Here is a 22,219-nt window from a genome sequence, read left to right as displayed (position 1 = left end):
TATTATTGGTGCAAAAACATTTACAGTGCAGAACGTCTCAATTCCATGTCTTGCTCAGTCACTAGCAGAATCTGAGAGTGGGCGGTCCTTAAACTTTCCCCAGCAGAGTAGTCTCTTGACCCCCATCCAACGCCTCCCCTCTCTGCCTGTAAACCTACTGCGCAGAGAGGGTGTGGCTAAAGGGGGACCTGCCTCCCCCCCCACTTTGCTCATGCCCGGTGTCTTGGCTCTCTCTTGCATCCTCCGAGCCCTGCATCCCTTCCCCACTAGAGGCGGGGCTTCCCTCCTCCGCGGAGGAAGTGCTGCTTCTCACGATCTTTGGAGGCTCCCTGTAACCCAGCTGCCCTTCCACCTCTCACCTCTGAGCTGATGGCAGTTCCCTGACACAATTAGTAAAGACTGCGGAGCGAATAATTGGGTGCACTCTTCCCACCTTGGATCAAATTTGTGCTTCCAGGTGCCGTAAGAAAGCTGCAGAGATAGTGCAGGACAGTGCGCACCCCGGAAATGATCTCTTTCAGCTTCTGCCTTCTGGAAGAGAAGGTACAGGGTTATAAAGACCAGGACTAGCCACCTGAGAAGCAGTTTCTATTGAAATGCAATTTTGGTTTTAAACACAGTGTAAGGTAGTCTCTATGGGAGTCTATTGTATTTAATTATGGGGTATCAGAGTTTTTAGGGGGCTAACCAGGCTGGGATAGCTGGGAGAGCAGGCTTGTTGGTTTTTGAATGTCTGATGTAGATTTTTTCAATTTCGTTGTTCTGCATGGGACAATGACAACAAAGATTATCGTATCGATCAATAAATAAAAATAAAAAACTTCAGCAGCAGCAAGTAAAACAGTATAACAAGATAAACAACAACAACACTAGAAGCAGAATATAAAATTCAGTGGAATCTAAAAATGTCTTCACCTGGTAATGAAAAGAGTAAAGAACGTGATAGGCAAGCATCGGGGGGGGGGGGCATTCCTTAACTAAGGTGTCACCATGAAAAAGGCCATTTCTCAATTAGCCACCAGTAGCAATTCACTTGATCTAGAAAAGGGTCTCAGTGTCTGGGTAAGTACCTTGGAAGAAGTGGGTCTTTCAGGTAACCTGGTTCCATGCTATTATGGGTGTTAAGGTTCCCCACCTCTCCTGTAGCTTGTTAAAAAGACATCTGGGGTGTTATCATTTTGTCAGCTGGGATTAATGTCTGGAGCAATCCATACATGTCACAGTCTTCACTGCCATCTCTTTGCTGCTCTGTCCTCCTCGGTTTCCTTTCTAACTAGCGCTTGGCGTCCCTTGACATGTGCACACTCTTGAATTGAGTGCCTCAGAAAAGAGGAGCTGGCTCGCTTAACAGATAAAAATAGCTTGCTATATGTCATGGATCACGTACATGCTGTGCTAAGGGCCCAGACTTCCCAGTCACTCTCCATAATTTATATGGTGCCTCAGCATGATGCACTTTCTATGCTGCCGCTTTTAAATTATGCATGCTAAAATGAAAAGTACTTACTGAAAACAGAATGTGACCCCAGAAGACTCCGCTCCCTTTGTGTGAATGGATCATTGGTATGCGCCACTGCTTCCTTGCAGATCAGGGAGAAGGTTTAGGTTGACCTAGTAAAAATTATAACTTGAGTGCATTTGTTAAACAGGAAACTTAACAACCTAATGTAGAGGCTTCCCAACCAAACAGGCGTGTATGGGGATTTTGTAGCCTCGTTTGTAGCTCATAATCATTTATGTTTCTTTTAGCTACGCCCCGGCTCAGAGCCTGTCCAAAAAGCAGCTTTGACTGCACGTGGCTTAGCAATCTAGCATCATATTGTAGGTGTGGGAAGCAAGGATAGCAAGAGAAAGGGAGGGAAAGTGTTTTAAAACAACAGTTGATGTTTGGGACTAAGCCACTGTTGCTTATCCAGCTAGTCCCCAAGTCCCTAGAGTACAGGGACAAATCTATGTGGCTTTCAGGTATTCTGAATTGTCATGTACAGCACTTGGAAGAATCCTGAATATGCCATCTAATCCTTTAATTTTTTTATCACTCCTCTCTAATCTCTACAGGTAGTAGCATAAGCTCCTTTAGGTCATTAATTATAAGGCACTGCTGACATGTATTTGAGTCTTCTAGATTAGTCCAGTCAACTTAGTCTCGTGCTGTGCAAAACTAATGTTTCTCCATAAAATTTGTATTGTAGAGTATATCTATCCCTGTCCACCAAAGGTAACTCTCCTTAAATGGTCTGTAATCGTCCTTAAAGGTAAAGGGACCCCTGACCATTAGGTCCAGTCATGGCCGACTCTGGGGTTGCGGCGCTCATCTCGCTTTGTTGGCCGAGGGAGCTGGTGTACAGCTTCCAGGTCATGTGGCCAGCATGACTAAGCTGCTTCTGGCGAACCAGAGCAGCACACGGAAACGCCGTTTACCTTCCCGCCGGAGCGGTACCTATTTATCTACTTGCACTTTGATGTGCTTTCGAACTGCTAGGTTGGCAGGAGCAGGGACCGAGGAATGGGAGCTCACCCCGTCGCAGGGATTTGAACCGCCGACCTTCTGATCGGCAAGTCCTAGGCTCTGTGGTTTAACCCACAGCGCCACCCGTGTCTCAGTAATCGTCCTTGTTGTTGTTGTTTAGTCGTTTAGTCGTGTCTGACTCTTTGTGACCCCATGGACCAGAGCACGCCAGGCACTCCTGTCTTCCACTGCCTCCCGCAGTTTGGTCAGACTCATGTTTGTAGCTTCGAGAACACTGTCCAACCATCTCGTCCTCTGTCGTCCCCTTCTCCTTGTGCCCTCCATCTTTCCCAACATCAGGGTCATTTCCAGGGAGTCTTCTCTTCTCATGAGGTGGCCAAAGTATTGGAGCCTCAGCTTCACGATCTGTCCTTCCAGTGAGCACTCAGGGCTGATTTCCTTAAGAATGGATACGTTTGATCTTCTTGCAGTCCATGGGACTCTCAAGAGTCTCCTCCAGCACCATAATTCAAAAGCATCAATTCTTCGGCGATCAGCCTTCTTTATGGTCCAGCTCTCACTTCCATACATCACTACTGGGAAAACCATAGCTTTTACTATACGGACCTTCGTCCTTACTGTTGAATAAAATATTTTATTTCTGCATATTTTATTTTCATCCACTGGTTCATCCACTGGTTCTTACACTGCCTTTTCCTGCTACATTAAAAAGCCCAAGTGTTGACTTTAAATTTAAAACTGAGTTCAGCTCCCATGTGCTAAAACTGTAATCTTGCTGCATTGCTTTAAGCTTTTAGAACATATTTCAATAACATATGTGGGTGTGAGTTTTTTCCTGCAAGAGCTGCAGATTTAAAAAATGGAAAGCAGAGAGCTATAAAAAGTATGAGACAAGATTACTATAAAACTGTAAATAATGAAAATCCTGTTGACCTTTCTCTCCTGAGGCAATATGTCATCATGCTTTAATTAGATCTCATGCATGACCAAACCAAAAATTGTTTAGAAAAGAATTCTTATTGAATCAAGGAGTTCAGCAGGGAAATTCCATTCTCTTCACTGCATTCCTTTCAGTCGCTTGGAAGGATAGGAAAACCCTTTTGGGCAAAACAGATTCATCTCTAGGACAAGGTCTTTTAGGGATCATTGTTAGGCTGGAACCTTGTAGTAAACCTTGTTGGGAAGCAACCTTGGAATCAACGAACTAAGAGAACCTTTGACAGGTAAGCTTACTGCATATCCAGAATGTGGGGGCTTGCACCACCCTCCACATAGTCTTCTGAATCTGCCCTGAGTGAATTTGGGGTTATCTGAGTTATGTGCTGTTACTTCAGTCACAGAGAAATATTTATGTGAACAAACACTTGACTATATTTAGAAGATATAGATCTCTCTGTTTCTCATGCACTAGCAGTTTGATTAGATAAGAGGTTGTATGTTTTTATCGCAGCCAGAGAAGTCAATAGCTATTAACCAAACATTTCCCCTTATCTGCCCCTCCCCTCCTGGCATTGGTGTGTGTAGTAGTTTTTCAGTTTGTTTTCACTGAAGTTGATTAACATCGGCTTGCAATACTTTTTACAGGATCCAGTCTATGGAAGAGGAAAACTGGGAGAAATTCAGGGTCTTGTTCTGGGCATGCTAGACAGCTTTAATTATGAACAAGTAAGTAAAATGGGCTTTTTCTTCCTACTAAGGTAAAGCGATCTTGCCTAAAAATTGAAGGGCTTTTTGTCTAATGGAAGAGAAATTGAGTGGTGTTATCCACATTATCCCCTTTGTGTTAATTAACCAAACAGTTAATTGACTATTAAATGAATCTTCCACCAGGTATGATGAAAGCATGTGTTAACAAGCAAGTTTTTGTTGTCTTGGACATGACAGTACCTGTAGGTTATCAGATACCCTATGAAGCTTCCTTTATACTAACTTAGACTACTGGTCTATCTCACTCGGCACTGTCTGCTGACTGGTAGAAGCTGCCTAGGATCTCCAGCAGAGGTCTGTCCCTCACTTCATGTTTGCTTTTTATTTACCTTAAGGCCTCTGTAGACAATGTGCAGTGCAACAAATGTACCGTTCTTGCTAAACAGCTGACTTGGGGATGGTAGGATTGTTTCTTCTGGACATGCTCTTGCTCTCTGAAGGAGCAGGTTCACAGCACAGGTGTGCTTCTGTCGCTTGCTTTCCTTCCAGGTGAGGTGGTGGTAGCAGTGAGGAGTACATCTTGCCACCTTGGGCTGAGGAGTTACCTTTGAATATTTCTCTCACCAGAATTTTGCCACTAATTTCCCCTGCTTTGATGAGCTCATCGTTCAATTTCCCCCACTAAGTGGGGAGCTGCATTTTGAAATTTTATCTAATGCAGTTTATTTGTGTTTATTGTTTATTAAATTCATACCTAGTCCTTCCTCCCTGAAGGGTGCTCAGGGCAGCTAACAATATGAAATCCAACCAAATTCAATATACAATAATTAAAATGGCAGCTATAAAAGATCAGATCCCCACTTACTGAAGGCCCCTGCTTGTGCCATCACATGAGAAATTCTGTTCTGTTTTACCACACTTAGAGCAAATCTAAGCATATCCTTCTAGTTTTTTGAGCCCATTTCTTTGGTCAGAAATCATCTTCCCTCTATGACCGTGATAGTATGGAAACTTGCTTTTTTTTTCTTTTTCAGATGAATAGATTGTTTACTGGTAGTTGCTATTTATACCTTAGCCTTTTGATCCCTGGATGTATTCTCAATAGGAGAGTCTTGTAGCCATTTTTGAGCCCAGAATAGAACGAAGAAAAGCTCACTCCTCACTTCCCTTGCAGTCATGTTTTCCCTTGGGAGCTTTAGGCTTCTCCTCTCATTCTCAAAGTAGCAAGACAGTTCTTAATTGTGATTTCCAGGTATGATGCACAAAACCACCTTTGTAGCTTGTTCTGAAGAAGGGGAAGAGGCACAGAGAGAAATGGCACTAACTCATCAGCAGACGCAGCCCCTCTGGGCATGAGGAGGTGTGAGGAATTTATTTAATTTCCTCGCTGGGAATTTGCTTTCATGAGCCATCGGAAGGCATACTTCAGTACCATTTAAAGTTCTGTAGCTGGGAGTCTTCTCTGCCATATTCAACTCTTGCATTGCTCTGGCATTTAATTAGGAATTTGCTTAGGGTGCCTCCATATTGCTTTCTTCCAGTGACGCTGGTACTAAGCTGGAAGTCTGAGAAAGTTGCTGGCTAGGAGACTGAGTGGGGGTGCCACCCCCCAGTGCTGTTGTTGTGCATACACACTTCTGTGTAGGATAGGTGTGTCTGCGTGTGAGCCAACCCCAGGAGCACTATACATAAATCACAGGAATGTATGAAACAAATAACTATCACACAAACATATTCTAGTTTTGCATGGGATGGGGCAGTCATCTTCAAAAAGCTGCATTGCATGGGTTGGATTACATGACCCTTGGGGTCCCTTTCACAATTTTATGATTGTATGGTGAGCGTAAGCATTAACTAGGTCATACCCATACCCCACACATTTAGAGCGCATGGCTGCCCTCAAAGGAATCCTACATGGCGTGTTACAGTTCAGTGTTGTAAGTCAGCTGTACCCTCATTCACATAGATGAAACAAGCTGTCTCCAAAAGTTAAAAAGATTGAGATGGAGGTGGAGGGGTGATGGAGAGAAGCCTGAATGAGAGGAGGGGGAAGGAGGTGGGGAACAGCATGCCTGGTTGGACCTGGTTGCCAAACCATGGTTTGGGTACCAGGGAGTGTCATCTATGCACCTGGCGGATGTGGTTGCAAGGATAAATGTGGATAATCCCATGCACGCCGCCTGAACTTCTATGGGGAAGGGTAGCATGCAAGTTTGACAGATAAACATTTGTAACCCCCATATGATAGCCCTAACCACACAAAGTTCTACAATTGGAGCCCATCCAGTACAATGGGGTGTTGCACATGATGCAGACATATTGAAAGTGGCTGGTGGTGGTGTTATATCATTTAAACATTATGTGTGTTTGTTTTAGAGTATCACTTTGATGGGTCCAATTTATGCTTGAGCTCTGTTGTAATCCCAAACACCTTCTCATTAGCATAAGAATAGCTTGTTTTTCTCTCCACTTTACACAAATACGAAATTGGTTTAGCCCGAAGGCTCAAAATGTGTGAGCTAGGAAGACACCATTCTATTGGATAAGCTCCAATTACAGTACTATAGACTGACCTGTTATAAAATGGCCACACAGTGATATTTGACAGCATATATTATGTATAAAATAGCAGGATCTGTCATTAAGATACCTAAAAGTGTTGTTTCTCCCCTCATTTAATCTCTATGAGATGTTTTGCCGCATGCAGAATTTATGGAGCATGGCTAACAGGTTAAGTGATGTCTTTCTCGTATTGTCCTTGTGCTTGATCAGACTCTCTTGGAGACTACAACCAACCTACTCAACCATGACCTCCACTGGTCCTTACGTAATTTGAAAGCATCTGTGACTAGAGGGCTGAACCCCAAGCAAGATTACTGTTGTATTTGTCTACAGCAGTACAAGAGAAGACAAGAGACTGCTGACCAAATCATAGTCTTCAGGTAACTGTTGAGAAAAGGCAATAAGAGGTGCTAGCAACAAGAGGTCCTGAAGTTTCATATAGTTAAGATACATAGAGGTGGTTGTTGTCTTGCTGCACTGTGAGGGGGCCTGATTTAATGGGCTCTGTATGCCTTCAGGGTTTGTATTTTTTATTTATTTTTAAATTTTATATCCCACTTTTCATCATGCTGATCTTAAAGCGGCTTACAACAATAAAACATACAATATAGAAAATTTAAAACATTGATTAAGCTTCCAGAATTCTAATCTCAAGAATTTAAAATCCCCCCGAATGTAAAACTTATGAGACTTTTAGCCAACAGAAACAAGTATTTCTGAAGGGCTTTTATAGATGACTGAGACTAATTTCTCTTTAATCGTTAGGTGGTCATTTGGCAAATAGAGATCCAGAAAATGTTTGTGACAGAGAATAAATGGACAAAAGTATGCTTACTCCACTATATTAAAAGGGTCTTCTTACTCTGTGTTTTGGATTGCAGGATTAATGTCTTTTAAAATACGTTTGTTTCTCTTGACAGTAGTGTGACATTTGGTTTACTGGAACCTATTTAGAATTAATTTTATAAAACAAATGTGCTCTGGTGTGCAGAGCATCTAGTTAATATATGTGTGCAATTAAATTTCTTTCTTTTTTTTGTAACAGCTGTGGCCACTTGTACCATTCTCTCTGCCTCCTGAGTAAAGAGTGTGGCACTGAAACAGACGGTCAGATGAGATGGACTTGTTTTAAATGCAATGCAAGTAACAAAGGAGGAAAACTAAGCGGTGCTTGCTTAGAAATGAAGAAGGGAACTCCTGTATCTCTGGCACAGGTAAGATTTGCAGAAGTGAACCTTTCCTAGAAGGCTGAAGTTACACCTGAGTTTAGGAGCACCTCAGTAAAATGAAGCTTCTTTTGTCTACACTTCCATCATTCAAGAAGCTTTTGGTGTGGCTTGATAAGTTCCTGCCGTGTTTGAATTGAAGGTTTTTTTAAAAAATGGGACATGCATTTATTTATGGAACAATGAAAGGCAAATGATGGCTTCTTGCCATGTGCTGTATGAGTGCTTTCCACACGTGCTAGCAACCTAAAAGTCTTCCATGTGTCGTAGTAGACAAGGCATTCATTCAAATTGTAGGCAGACATGAAAATAAATACTGGGGAGCAGCAGGAATCATTATGTGCACTGAACCCTCAGCTGCCACTTTGGTGTGTTTTGAGGTCTGCAACTGCTGTTCTTGCTCCTCTGGCCAAGAATCAGTGTCTGAGATGAGGCTGTGGAATTGATTTTGAAGCTCTGGAGACAGCATGGCTTCTGACAGTCCTGCTTTTTTGTGTAACATTCCTCCAGGGGTGATCAAGAGGTGGTGGACCATCCTTCTTGGAGGGATTTAAGCAGATGTTGAATAGCCATCTGTCATGTATGATTTACTTGAGATTCCTGCATTGCAGGGGGTTGGACTAGATGACCCTCGAGCTCCTTTCAACTCTGTGATTCTATATGTGGGTCAAGTTAAAGTGGATTCTGTGTATACTCATGTCTGAATTACTCCAAGTGGAGAGAAATCCTTCCCGTAGTGCAGTTTTCATCACGGATTATTTGTGTGTGAAAGAGCACAACATCCTTATTGAAAAATTAAAATGTAGAAAATGCTTTTTAGATACAGTGCTTCTACTAAATGCCTCCCAAAATTGCATTTGGCTTTTTTTTATCACAATGCTGACTCATGTTCAGTTTGCAAGCTGCTTAATGATAATTCAGAAGCTTTAAGTAATCCAGCTGCTAAAGCAAAGTAGTAGAAAATCCTGATTTTAGAGTATAAATGTTATACGCTTGAATTGGATGAGAGAGGACTAATATACAATGCAGCCAAAGGATGGTTGCAGTGGGAGTCGATGTTTGTAGCTATTGTAAGGAATGCCTGATGTATCTATCCAACAAGATCTCATGGCCTCGGGATTTGACGGCACTCTGTTTCCACAACAACTTGAACAGAGAACAGATTTGCATTGAATTAAGTGTCCAGACCAATGATTCTTCTAGTGACTTCATTGCTTTACTCCATTTGCATTGAAGTACAAGTAATTCAAATAACACTCTAATGGTCAAATAACTTCCTTCCGATGAGCTATTTGTTTGTAGCATGCATCTTAAGCTGCCAGCTTTAAAATTAATGCACTTCAGCTGTTAGAAACTGGAGAACATGGTGGACACTTGAAAGTCCTTCAGCAGTCTAAGATAATACTATTTGCTATAGTAGGTCCCCTACAACATAGTACAGTACTTCGAACCCTTCGTTGTTTGGGCTTAGTGAATTCTATGTATAATCCTGCTATATTTTCCTTCTGTTGTCATTCTATCAGATACCTTTCTATGGATTATGGGCTTCCCAAAGGCCACTATGGGAACAAAATGCTGCACTAGATAGGTCTTTGGTCTGATCCATCAGGGCTTCTTTTTATACTTAAAGTATGTTTGTTCATGGTCAAATAGAGGGCACTCTTGGACTACCTGTAAAGTTCCGAGTTTGGGTGTTATATTTTCTTTAGAATGCTTTGAGCAAAAATGCATTAGTGCTGGGAAATGCCACCAAGCATCTGGAGTGTATTTCTTAGTACCATTTCTGCTCCTCCGAAATGGACTGTCAGCTTGAATTTTGAAGTAGTGTTGAGATTTATATGTGAACTGACAGCAACCCAACACACTCTATTCTTTATCTCTCCCTCCCTCTCTCCTGTGAGCATCCTTTTCAGCAGCCATATTGAAAAACAATGGGTATGCCAGGAAATGGGTGGTTTAAAGAAATGGGTGTATGAACATTCAATGGCTTTAAGGACTCAGCGTTTTAAGTGTATTTCCAAAGCTCGCATTCCATTCCTAAGAGGTTGTCCCCAACTTAATTCCTAGGGCAGTTTTCTCCCGATCACTTGGCTGGGATGTGATGCAGCTTTTGTTCTTGAAAATAACCGTAACTGGACTTTGTAACAGGCGCAAGTGTACTAGCATTGCCCACCCTTCCTCTCCAGCTCAAGTGAGGAAGGGCAGAGTAAAGATAGAAAAGCAGACTGAGTTTGTAGCAGGTTGCTCCAGGCAGGAGCTGCGCACAGCCAGGAACCGCCAGCAGGAACAATTTTGGAAATGACAGATGGCAGCACAGACCAAGGCAACTTAGCCAGCAGCATAAATCTCTGTTGGGGGTACAGGAGGCAGCCTCCCTCTAAACACACTTACTTATCTAGAAGAGGATAATGCTTACCTAGTCTTTATGGACTGATTGTACAGGCTAATAGTGAGGCAGCTTCCCCAATAATTCCCTTAGAGTGACTGGAGGCCACCAATGGTGACTTATTGCAGTGGTCTTTCTGTCTCTTTTCTTAGGCGTCTTAATCTGTGCTTTGTGTGCATGTTAGAACATTTATTTCAACCTAGTTACTGATCCTAGTAATTGAAGGTAACTGCCACTTTCTGAAGAGGATATACCAGAGGCTGAGACAGAAAAAACGTAAAGGCATGAGAAACTTTGCTAGTTCTCTGTGCTTTTCTGGGGCCTTTGATTGTTAATTTAAGCCAGATCTTCTTGGGCTTTATGTGAAAGTGCCTTCTTTTTTAAAGGAGCCTTTGGAGAGTTTTCCAGATTAAACCGAAGTATAAGTTTGTCAATGCAATGACAGATGTTGCCTTGAGTATAAATTCCAGGCCTTTCATCTGTCACTGTGTCTGCTATTTATCTGCAGTTTGCCAAATAACATTGTGTTTTTTTCAACTCTGCCATTGATCTTTATGGAATTGACATGACTCTAAGTTGAAATAATTTTTTGTTTGCCTTTGCAATCTTGACTTGAAGAAGATCACTGTGTATGTATATACACCTTTGCTGAAGGCAAGAGTTCACTTGGATATATATATTTTAATATGTAAGCTTGACTGTCTTGGTATTTATTTGACTGAAATACATTTTACGTGGCTGTTGGTTCATTACTCACCTACACTGATGTATAGTGGTTGTACAAAGGTAAGAACTACTTCATATTTGGCCAATAAGTCCTGCAGTTTAAGACTGAAACATAAGTCCTGCAGAAAATTCTGTAGAATACATAAGATTGTAAAGTCTCATGCATGTGAGCTGCCACTCCATTCATATATGAAATGTACAGTCAGTCATAGGTTCCCATCATGTGATAATAGGGCACATATTCTTCACATCTTGGAATCAATGTATAAAATCATCAGTGTGCAACCCTTCCTTAATGGTGTGTGAATAAACAAAATCCTGCAGCCACTCTGCTCACTCTACACAGTGTGGTTGAGAAAACAAAAATGAATGAAAGGGGAGAGAAGATACTGGAACTGAAATGAGACATTGGCTGTAATCCTCTGCATAGTTATCTGGGAGTAAGTCCCATTGAACCCAGTGGGATTTATTTCCAAGTAAGCATACATAAGATTGCACTGTTTCTCACATAACCAGGAAATGGGTACACGGAGGAACAGCTACTATTCCCAGCTTGATCTCTGGCATTTGCTATTAAGAAAAGCTGGTAGCTGTACTGGGAAAATGTTTTCCTGACAGACTAGTGAGCTAGTTTCAACCTGCTGCTTGTCAGGATGATTGACTTCTGGGCTTCAGGATGATTGATGTGACTCTGTAGACCATTTCTTGTTCTCACTACTAGAATTGTGTAGTGTAACATCTAGCTCTAGTTACTTAAACCTGTTCGCATAAAAACATAGGCAAGTAATCCTTATTTTAGCCTTACTGCTTATTGTATTTCTTTAAAAGGCAAATAGAAACTAGAAACAATGTGTGTCCAGAAAGGAATACTAGCCTTGCTAAACTAGATGTGTACTGCAGGATACTACTACTACTACTACTACTAATAATAATAATAATAATAATAATTTCTTATTTATACCCCACCCATCTGGCTGGGTCCCCCCAGCCACTCTGGGCAGCTTCCAACAAAACACTAAAATACAATAACCTATTAAACATTAAAAGCTTTCCTAAACAGGGCTGCCTTTAGGTGTCTTCTAAAAGTTTGGTAGTTATTTTTCTCTTTGACATCTGCTGGGAGGACGTTCCACAGAGCAAGCACCACTACCGAGAAGGCCCTCTGCCTGGTTCCCTGTAACTTGGCTTCTCGCAGTGAGGGAACCACCAGAAGGCCCTTGGCACTGGACCTCAGTGTCCGGGCAGAACGATGGAGGTGGTCCTTCAGGTATACTGGACCGAGGCCGTTTAGGGCTTTAAAGGTCAGCACCAACACTTTGAATTGTGCTCGGAAATGTACTGGGAGCCACAAAGACGTGTTCACATCTTTTGAGATTTGCATATACTTGTAGGATTAGAAATTCTTATCTCTAACAGATTCTTTGAATCTAGACTCTAGAAACATTGAGGCGGGAACTTCTGTTTCAAGGATTACATGTCACATTTGCGAGATTCCAAACGAACAAATAAAACCTCTTTAGAATGACTTACAAAAAGGGCTGTTAAGTCACTTTTGCAAATAGGATGTAATCCAGTTCAACCTGATTCTGAGCAAGCTAATATATCTGCATCACCTGTTGTTAGCTGCTTAGCTGGCTCCTTGCGTTTGAAGTGAAAACTGCAGCCTAATGTATGCATGCAGGTTTCGGCATTTATACTCTGTGTAATGACACAGATGTCAGATTGGCTAAGAGATTTCCAGCAGCATTGAATAAAAAGCTTTCGTTTAGTTAAAAGGAAGAAAATGCCCTGCAGTGCTCGTTTCCATGACAACAGGAAAATTGCCCGCAATATATCAGCTCATCAGCCCCAAGAACAATCTGATTGATGGTTACACACAAGTAAGAAACAGCAAAGGGGAGATAGTTATGTTACATTTTCTTGTCTTTGGATAATAACAAATTACCTTCCACTTCTGTGTGTGTGTCTGTTGCAGGTCTCTAAAGAGAGACAATAGATCACATAGCAGCAGTAGATTTGTAGTTGTTAGTATCTGTGATTTGGAAAGCTACTGGCACATGGAGAGTTAATGTGTAGTACAAATTCTTATTCACTCTCCATTTTAAAAAAATTGTGGAAAATGGACCTGGAGAGTTGTGAAAGTAAATGTCAGCAAATAAGCCCTTGATAGTTCTTTTTATGTTGAATTCTTTATTTTAACTATTTTAAAAAGATCAAGCAGAGCCTTCAAGATTGCTCAAAAGAAAGTCCTTATTCATATTCACAATACACTAAACTGAAATAAAAGAGAAGGGAGAGGGGAGAAAATACATAAGACATAGAACAGTTGAGTCCCAATACTTGATCATAATTTTGTTAGTCGGTATTATAATATTGATAATCTGTGGATATAAATCTTAACTGGAATTGCTCTGTTAAATGATGGGTTGGATCCAGAAAAGAATAGCTTATTCCGCTTGTACAGTGGAGCTTTGCCTGGTCTCCCCCTTCAGCCACTTGTTCTCCCCTAAAAGCTGTTCTGGAGGGTCAAGACAATGTGGGATGCGATGAGCAGGGGGGGTCTGCAGCAGGATGGAGGGAGGAATCAGCAGCAATTGGGGATTGTCTTATGCAAATAGAAGTGCCTTTGTGCTCTGACAAGGAACCTTTTGCACCAAACCAGTAAATTTCTCCCAGTCATCCTGAAATTGCAGCCTGATTTTTAAATGTTCTTTTTCCTTTATAATTGTACATAATTTTCACATTAAGGTTGCAACCCCTGTGCACTCTTTTTCTGGAGGAAAACTCCATTCAGCAGTGGGATTCACTTCTGAGTAAGCACATGCACAGGACAGGACAGAACGAGTAGCTCAACAATACCGTGTTTTATTCTGTAAGATCAGGCATAGGCAAACTCGGCGCTCCATGTGTTTTGGGACTACAGCTCCCATCACCCCTGACCACTGGTCCTGTTAGCTAGGGATGATGGGATTTGGAGTCCCAAAACATCTGGAGGGAGGGCCAAGTTTGCCTCTGCCTGTGCAAGATGAAGCTCTTCCTTCAATCTTGATGAGTTCTTGGATCTTCTCTTGATGATGTTAATCAAATGCAACACTCTTTCTTCCTGCTTCAACCTGGGCAATTGAGTTCCCTGGTATTGGCCAAGCCACTAAGTTGTGGAATTCCCTCCCCAAAGGTACACCTGGCAACTTCAGTGTACAGCTTTCTGCAAATGCTGAAGATGCACATTTTTACCTTGGCCTTTGACATGTGTATTGAAATGTGTATTTTTAGGACACGTCCTATTCCTGTGACTATTATGTTTTAACTTTTTAATGCTGAATTTTAAATTGTTGTAACCTGCCCTGGGACCTGCTGGTAAAGAGTGATTAGTCGAAGCAGTAGTAATTCACTCAGTCTCCATCCCCAATTCCAAAGCAGGAATAATAATGAGTTTCCCAACAAGAATTTTGTGAATATATAAAAGATTTTGTTTGTTGTTTAGTCGTGTCCGACTCTTCGTGACCCCATGGACCAGAGCACGCCAGACACTCCTGTCTTCCACTGCCTCCCGCAGTTTGGTCAGACTCATGCTGGTAGCTTCGAGAACACTGTCCAACCATCTCGTCCTCCGTCGTCCCCTTCTCCTTGTGCCCTCCATCTTTCCCAACATCAGGGTCTTTTCCAGGGAGTCTTCTCGTCTCATGAGGTGGCCAAAGTATTGGAGCCTCAGCTTCAGGATCTGTCCTTCCAGTGACCACTCAGGTCTGATTTCCTTAAGAATGGAGAGGTTTGATCTTCTTGCAGTCCATGGGACTCTCAAGAGTCTCCTCCAGCACCATAATTCAAAAGCATCAATTCTTCAGCGATCAGCCTTCTTTATGGTCCAGCTCACACTTCCATACATCACTGCTGGGAAAACCATAGCTTTAACTATACAGAGCTTTGTTGGCAAGGTGATGTCTGCTTTTTAAGATGCTGTCTAGGTTTGTCATCACTTTTCTCCCAAGGAGCAGGCGTCTTTTAATTTTGTGACTGCTGTCACCACCTGCAGTGATCATGGAGTCCAAGAAAGTAAAATCTCTCACTGCCTCCATTTCTTCCCCTTCTATTTGCCAGATGCCTGTTGTTTTTGTCCATGGAGTTTTCTTGGTGGCTTGCCGGTTCCTGCTCCAGGTGGATCACGTTTAGTCAAAACTCTCCACTATGACCTGTCTGTCTTGGGTGGCCCTGCACGGCATAGCTCATAGCTTCTCTAGTTATTCAAGCCCCTTCGGCACGACAAGGCAGTGATCCATGAAGGAGATATAAAAGATAGGAAGCATAAAACACTAGGTACTGCTACATATGGCATATTGGAGCCTCTTAACTGTTGTTTTTTGGATGTGGTCCACCCAGTTACATAACAAGGGTGTCTAGCAAGCTGCTAGATTCAGGAAGGCCAGGAGGAACACAACCCATTTTTCCATATCTAACACCCAGATGTTGTATATTTCCAGCTCTTGATATGACTCAGAAGGTTTCTTGGCTAGTGGCCAGTGAGGTTGGCCAGCTGCATTCCAGTCCACACACACTATATATCCAGCTAAAAGCAGCAAGTTGAGAATTTCCTAGAGCAACAGTTTTTGTGCATCACTTGTATATCAGGCAAGCACAGTTCCTGTTCCTGCCCTTGCCTGTTCTGAGCATGAAATAAAAAGTGTTTAATGAAAATGAAATACTACAAGAATTGACTAGAATATATTTATTACTGCAGACATAAAATATCATTTTTCATTGTAACTTGCTTATCTTTTAGTTTAATGGGATATTCTCTGGCTTTGTTTAGGTCAATATATAGGGCAAGGTGTCCTGAAATAACTATATTTGTTTGGTCCAGGGTGAAAGTTAGAAGCATGTTTTCTCCAACTTTCTGTAATTGAACTTCTCAGGTCTGATAAGACACTACAGTGTAGAAGCCCTATTTGATGTACATGTTTTGTGTTGGTGACATTGTAATACTTCTTCATAGACCAATTCTGAGGCCATCTTGGATCCACAGCAAGCTCAAGCTTTTGACCAGCTTTGTCGTCTGTACCGAGGAACATCAAGGGTAATATAATTTTATGTCTCAATGAAGTAAAACTTGAACTAGTTTGGAGGTGTGTTCTCATATACCACAAGGATGATACTTGGGGAGGGAAGAAAGGGTATTATCCCCTTCAGGGGTAAAGTAAGTTCATCATACCCACTGGAAGTGTGTGTTTCTTTTGATTATTCAAAAGAGAGTCTAGTTTCCTCAAAGCACACCTTTCTTTCACAGCTGACTTTTGAAAAGAGCGTTTCCCCTACTTTTATAACTCAGCTAGAGCATTTTCTGTGATTTGATCAATGCTGTCTCAGTAGATGAGGTTGTGACCTGGTAGTTTTTGATTAGCAACTTGCACTATTTTTTATTTGTACTAAATTATTGTTTGCCCCTTTGAGTAGGTCAGTGCTTTTACTGCCCACATCACTCTCTAATATATGTTCCTCACATGATTTCCGTTACCTACACTATACCAAGTGGTGTTCTTTTGTTTTGTAGTTGGCTCTTCTGACTGAACTCTCACGGGACCGTGGTGGAGAAAAACATGGGCTCCTCCATATCTCGCAGGGTGATTCTGCACTGAATAGTGTCTTCCAGAATGAGACCTTCCAACTTCACCTCACTCCTCCTCCTCTAGTGGAAGACTAATCTCTATTTGATGGAGCTCCAGGGCATGAGAACAGCACCGTGAAAAGTACTTGACGGTACTCCTGATGGTGGAACAAGCTGCCGAGAACTTCACTTTGTATTTAGTAGATGAGAGGTTGCAACAATGCGGAAACTTTGTAAGGACCAGCTATTATTTTCCCTCTGTGACTTGCTTAACAAAGCAGAAGGGACATAAAAAATATCTCTCAGTCTTGTTTCCATTGGGCTTTGCTGAAAGCTATAAACTACTCTGTCAAACCTATGCTGTTCGTCACTGGAGCTGAACACAACAGTACTTGGGGCAGCTGCACTAAGCCCCAGGGATAAAGTGTCTGCAGCCAGAGCTTATTTAAATAATTGGAGTCTGTTCCCTTAGAGAAGAAAACCAAGGGAATACAACAAATGTCAGTCATCCAAAGTTGACATTTCTCTCATTTTAATTTAGAACAAGCTGTGAAACTCTACAGTCAGTATTCTAATAGGTAGCTGAATGCAGAGAACGCAACTGAACCCAAGCAAGACAGAACTGCCAAGGATGCCCCAACTGCATGATTTTTTCTGAAACTGCTTTAGCTCTTCCTCTGATTTTAGCCATTGCAGTAAATCTCTGTTGGCCCTTGTGCTAGTGGCTCAAGAAGGTTTGCTGTGACAGATGCCGTTCCAGGAAAGTGCTACTCATTAGCATCCTGAACCAGAAATTTTGCTAACCAAGCACATTGTAATGTAGCACTCAGCCAACTTGAGAGAGGCAAATATTTGGTGCCAGCTTGTGTGTGTTGTAAGGCCTGCACTAGCTGTGTGCCAGCATTTCCACAGAGCTCTCACTGTTTCTAGTGTACCAAAAGAAAACAGCACATTCATCATTATGATGGCGGCTGCTGCTGCCGAGTTACTGAGCTGCATGGAAAGGACATCCTCTTTCATTGTATCCCACCCCACCCCTAGCTCATTTATCTATTATGAACTCTCTACTGAATTAAAGGAAAGGCTTCAGATGGTGGTTTATGATTCCCACCCAACCCCACTTCCGCTCTCGCTCTCTTCTGTGTAGATAGGGCATCATTAGCAGCCTGCAACAGGAATGGGTTTTAACATGAATTTAAGGTGATTTTTTCCTGGTCCTACAGGGTAAAGCATAAGCTTCCCACTAGTGTCTTGTTTAATGTCCTTACATCTCCAAAAGCTGGTAGTTGGCAGTTTTCCCTTGTTTGTTTAAGGAGTTTCCTGTCTTTGTGATAACCTGTCTAAAGGGAGAACAAGTGCAGATTAAAAAGCACATCAAGCAGTTTTTTCATGCGACCTGCTACTGACTGCCGTGTCCAGAGGTTACTGCAGTGTGTATTGTGTTCCCTCATCTTTTCTCAGGATGCAAATGGTTCTCCACTATGCATTAATGAAATTGATGCACATATGGCTGCAGATTACTCATATGCTAGAGGTATGTACATCTGGAGTGCACAAATTGAGAAAAGGTTATATGCATACAATTTTATTTATTTAAAACATTCATTGATGTGGGATTATTATGAAATGAGGCCTTGGGTACCCATTTTCTGATCTAATCCTCTTCAGTTAAAGCTTACCTATTTAAATGTTCAGCATCATCCTTGATTGCACCCTTGATGGAAAGGGGATTGTAATCATGCTGTGAATATATCATTCTTCTTGTGCAAGTATTCAGGTATAAATATGTATGAACACTTCTGCCTCCTCTTGAACTGATGCCTCTTAGTCCTGGCTTATGTTTGTCCATGCTATATAATCAAGCAAGATCTTTGGCACCTAGGTGACCACTGATTTTATGGTAAAGGAATATCAACTCCTGGTAAACAGGTTTTCTTGGTCTTAATCAAAATATGCTTACCATTTCTAGCAAGAAATGCTTCTGCAGTAGGTAAGTTAAATAAAAGTGCCAGTATCAAATGCTATTATATAAATGTATGGTATGACCACACATTTGGTTGCCACATTTCAAAAAAGATATTGGAGAACTGGAAAAGGTTCAGAAAATACAACCAAAATGAGAAAGAGCTGACCAGCTCCCAAATTAGAGAATGTTACAGTGTTAGGTCTGTTTAATTTAGAACATGGGTAGGCAAACTAAGGCCCGGGGTCCAGATCCGGCCCAATCGCCTTCTAAATCCAGCTCACGGACGGTCCGGGAATCAGTGTGTTTTTACATGAGTAGAATGTGTCCTTTTATTTAAAATTCATCCCTGGGTTATTTGTGGGGCCTGTCTAATGTTTTTACATGAGTAGAATGTGTGCTTTTATTTAAAATGCATCTCTGGGTTATTTGTGGGGCATAGGAATTCGTTCATTTCCCCCCCAAAATATAGTCTGCCCCCCCCACAAGGTCTGAGGGACAGTGGACCGGCCCCCTGCTGAAAATGTTTGCTGACCCCTGGTTTAGAAAATAGGCAGGTAAGGGGAAAACACAACAGAGGCTTATAAAATTATGCTTGGATAATAAGTGGATAGATAACCAGTTTTACTTGCTCCTTCATAATGCTAGAACCTGGATGTATGAAATGAAGCTGAATAGGACTGACAAAAGGAAATGCTTCTACACCACACTGTAAAACTGTGCAGAAGATTCCTGCACTGCAGGGGGTTGGTCTAGATGATCCTCATGGACCCTTCCAATTCAATATGATTGTATGAAAAGAGATTTGTGAGCTTCCCAAGACATATCTGGATAGCCACTGTGCAAAGAAAGGATGCTGGATGAGATAGTCATTTAGTTTTACCTGGCAGGGGTCCGCTTACGTTCTTACAGGGCAATGCTCATAAGCAAGACCCATTGAGTGGAATTCAGCACCAGGCTCTTCCAGTCCGATGGAGTGATCCCAGCTCTCCTCCCACCTATGCACTGTGCTCCCGCCCTGAGCCAATTTCAGGTGACGTACCAGGAGACGAGAGGGGAAAAGCCCCGCTGCGCAAGCAGAAATCCTTGTGCAAGGCTTCCACCGAATGAGCTCATTAGGTGAATCCTGCCCATTCAGTTCAATGGAGCTTTATCCCTGTTAAGGCATAGTAGTGTGATGTCTTAAATTTGTGAGTACTCTTGTTCAACCAAGCACTTGGATCAAAACCAGCTGCCAAATATAATATTGCTATTTGGAGACTGTGTAGCAGAAGGTTTAACAACTGGAGGCCCCTGGCCCACTAAGTCATGCCAACTGTTCTTTCAGTTGCAAGGCTAGATGCCAAAAGAACTGTGGAGGAAATGACAGTCGTGGCAACAGAATGTGCTGGCAGGGGAAGGATTTGAGGTGCTAGTCAACTACTTCTCTAAGCATCCTTCAAAAAATAGGCTTTGTTGTGTGTTCTTTGTGCCTCTTCTCCCCTGCCCCAGCAGCCAAGAGTTTGGCTTGATTACTGTCCCTTATAAGTGGGAATGTGCTTTATTTATTCAACCTTGGTAATGGAAGTTCAGGAGGAAGAGCGAGGATAGAGGGCAGGAGCAAGCTGACAGCATGAAATGGACAGCTTGCATACAAGAGAAGAGTGTTTTTAAGCAAAAGGAAAATGGTTGAAATTTTTTATTGACGCTGGAGGTCCTTAGGGAAGCTCGCACTTCTCAGTGTTCACCTTTAAGCTGCAGACATTGACTCCAGATTTCATGCCCTGTTGGGCCAAACTGCACATGGGGAAGGTCTCTGCACCCTTCCTTAAAACTCTTCCCTATTGGGACTAGTTTTTAAGTATTTCCCACTCTGAGCCTTTGCTATAGACTAACAGGCTAGCTTTGTCAGAATGTAACTACTATTTAAACTCATTCATATAAACACACACACACACACAATTTATTATTACTATTACTGATCACTCTGTGTGTATTTCTGAAAGTGGAATAATGGCTTCCTTCCACTTATAATTCACAAGGATAGTCTATTCAGTTTCTGTAGCATTAACTCAAGTCTTTGATGTCACTAGCAGTGCCAATCCCCTGCCTTTTAATCATTATAAATCATCTATTTTGACTAGTTCCTGAGCTTGTGGATTCTAATGCCTAAATCATGCTGAAAATACTTTATTGGTTTTACATGTATAGAAGGAAGAGTAATCTGGCCTCTGTGTATGCAGTGCATGATTCTCATGTCCCCTCCTGTTTCCTGCCTTTACAAAGCCCCCTCCCCTGCTCTCTTTTAGCAGTCAGGTTGTCTTACCATTCTCCAGTATTGTCTCTGAGAAAGTGCTGTTCACACTACTCATAAGCATCCCCCCCAAAAAAAAAGAACCACGAGAAAAAGAACCTTTTCGCTAAATATGATCAAGCAATCCTGATTGTGTAGGATAGGCTGATTTGAATATGTTTTTGTTGTAGGATGTTCATCTTTGTTTAATGTCTAGCGCTCTATTAACTGGCGGAATAAGCAAGAACTCATCTATCTTATTTCATTGTAAATGACTTGCAAAGAGGAAAGAGAAGGTTCTACTGATAAAAATAACTTTGCTAAGCTGCCCAAGGTCTTTGCTAATTGTGCTAGAGGAGGGTGCTTTCATATTCAGGATGTGGAAGCAAGGTGAGCTAATAGAGAGCTAGGAGATTAGCCAATCCAATAGAGTATTAAGAATTCCACCAATTTTTAGATTTAAAAAGCCCTATTGAGACTGGGAGCAACACAATACCCTTTTACCTTCTGTTGCATTTAGAAATCTAAAAAAATGCCCTTTCTTGAGGCTGCAGCAAAGCAATTTCAGCCATGTCCCAAAGCAAATTTGTACATGAACACACAGTTATGACCTTCTGGCTACAATGTTTGGAATATAGATGAAGAAAAGACTTGTGTAGGCAGAAGTTGGGAAACATCTATGGTGTGGGAGACATCTATTTTATGTCATTCTCATTCACCCATTTCAGTTACAAGTGTTCAGATAAGTCAGTCAACTCTTAATTATCCTATTCTTATATTACCTTTGCTGTGGTATTTCCTTAAACTTTTCTGTATCAGCATGGGTTAGCAGTAGGATCTGTTTGCCACTGACTATACTCTGTTCTGTGATTGGTATAAGCAAATAAGTAATATGTCTTTGTGTACTTGTACCCATGGAGAAGAGTCATAATTCAAGTGATGAAGGATGCTCTATATGCAGCAGGTCTTAGGTTCAATCCCCAAGCTAACCCATTAAAATGTTCTGATGTCACAGTGACAATATTGCATGGTGTCCTATTTAAAAACAACAACTCTTAAGATGAGGTGCAATCTTTGTCCCATTTACAGAATTCATGATCAGGTGAAGTCTACTATCAACTGCTTTCAAACTCAAGATGGGTATCTGTTAAACTGTTGCAAGACAGTTGGAAGTGAAATAAAGAAGACAAGAGAGGGCACATTCCTTAAACAGAAATGTTCAGTTTGTGGGGGGGCAGAATTAATGGCCAGATGCTCAATGGAATATATTCTTGTTACTCAAGTCTTAATTGACTAACTTACAAGAAAGCAGAAAATGACGTTTGGTCAAAGAAGAAAGTATAAATTCTCTTCTCTAGCTATGACAAG

The 22,219-nt window shown here is 41.7% G+C and overlaps 1 protein-coding gene across 4 annotated transcripts in view; it reads left to right on the top strand.

Annotated features, from left to right (window-relative positions):
- The window catches only part of VPS8 (VPS8 subunit of CORVET complex), a 93,790-nt gene extending 71,918 nt beyond the window's left edge, over positions 1-21,872 (top strand). For 3 of the 4 annotated variants that reach the window (XM_081006659.1, XM_081006657.1, XM_081006658.1), the window contains 6 exons: positions 4,055-4,135; positions 6,890-7,059; positions 7,725-7,893; positions 12,787-12,897; positions 16,008-16,088; positions 16,563-21,872. In XM_081006659.1, the coding sequence (XP_080862785.1) occupies positions 4,055-4,135; positions 6,890-7,059; positions 7,725-7,893; positions 12,787-12,897; positions 16,008-16,088; positions 16,563-16,712 (762 nt within the window). In that variant the 3' untranslated portion in view covers positions 16,713-21,872. The remainder of the gene's footprint in view (positions 1-4,054; positions 4,136-6,889; positions 7,060-7,724; positions 7,894-12,786; positions 12,898-16,007; positions 16,089-16,562) is intronic. The other variant, XM_081006660.1, reaches the window with a different exon arrangement.
- The last annotated feature ends 347 nt before the right edge of the window (positions 21,873-22,219 follow it).

Source organism: Podarcis pityusensis (genome assembly GCF_964106645.2).
Source record: "Podarcis pityusensis genome assembly, chromosome: 5".
In the NCBI taxonomy this organism is placed as follows: Eukaryota; Metazoa; Chordata; class Lepidosauria; order Squamata; family Lacertidae; genus Podarcis; species Podarcis pityusensis.
This window is presented reverse-complemented; position numbering and strand designations above follow the sequence as displayed.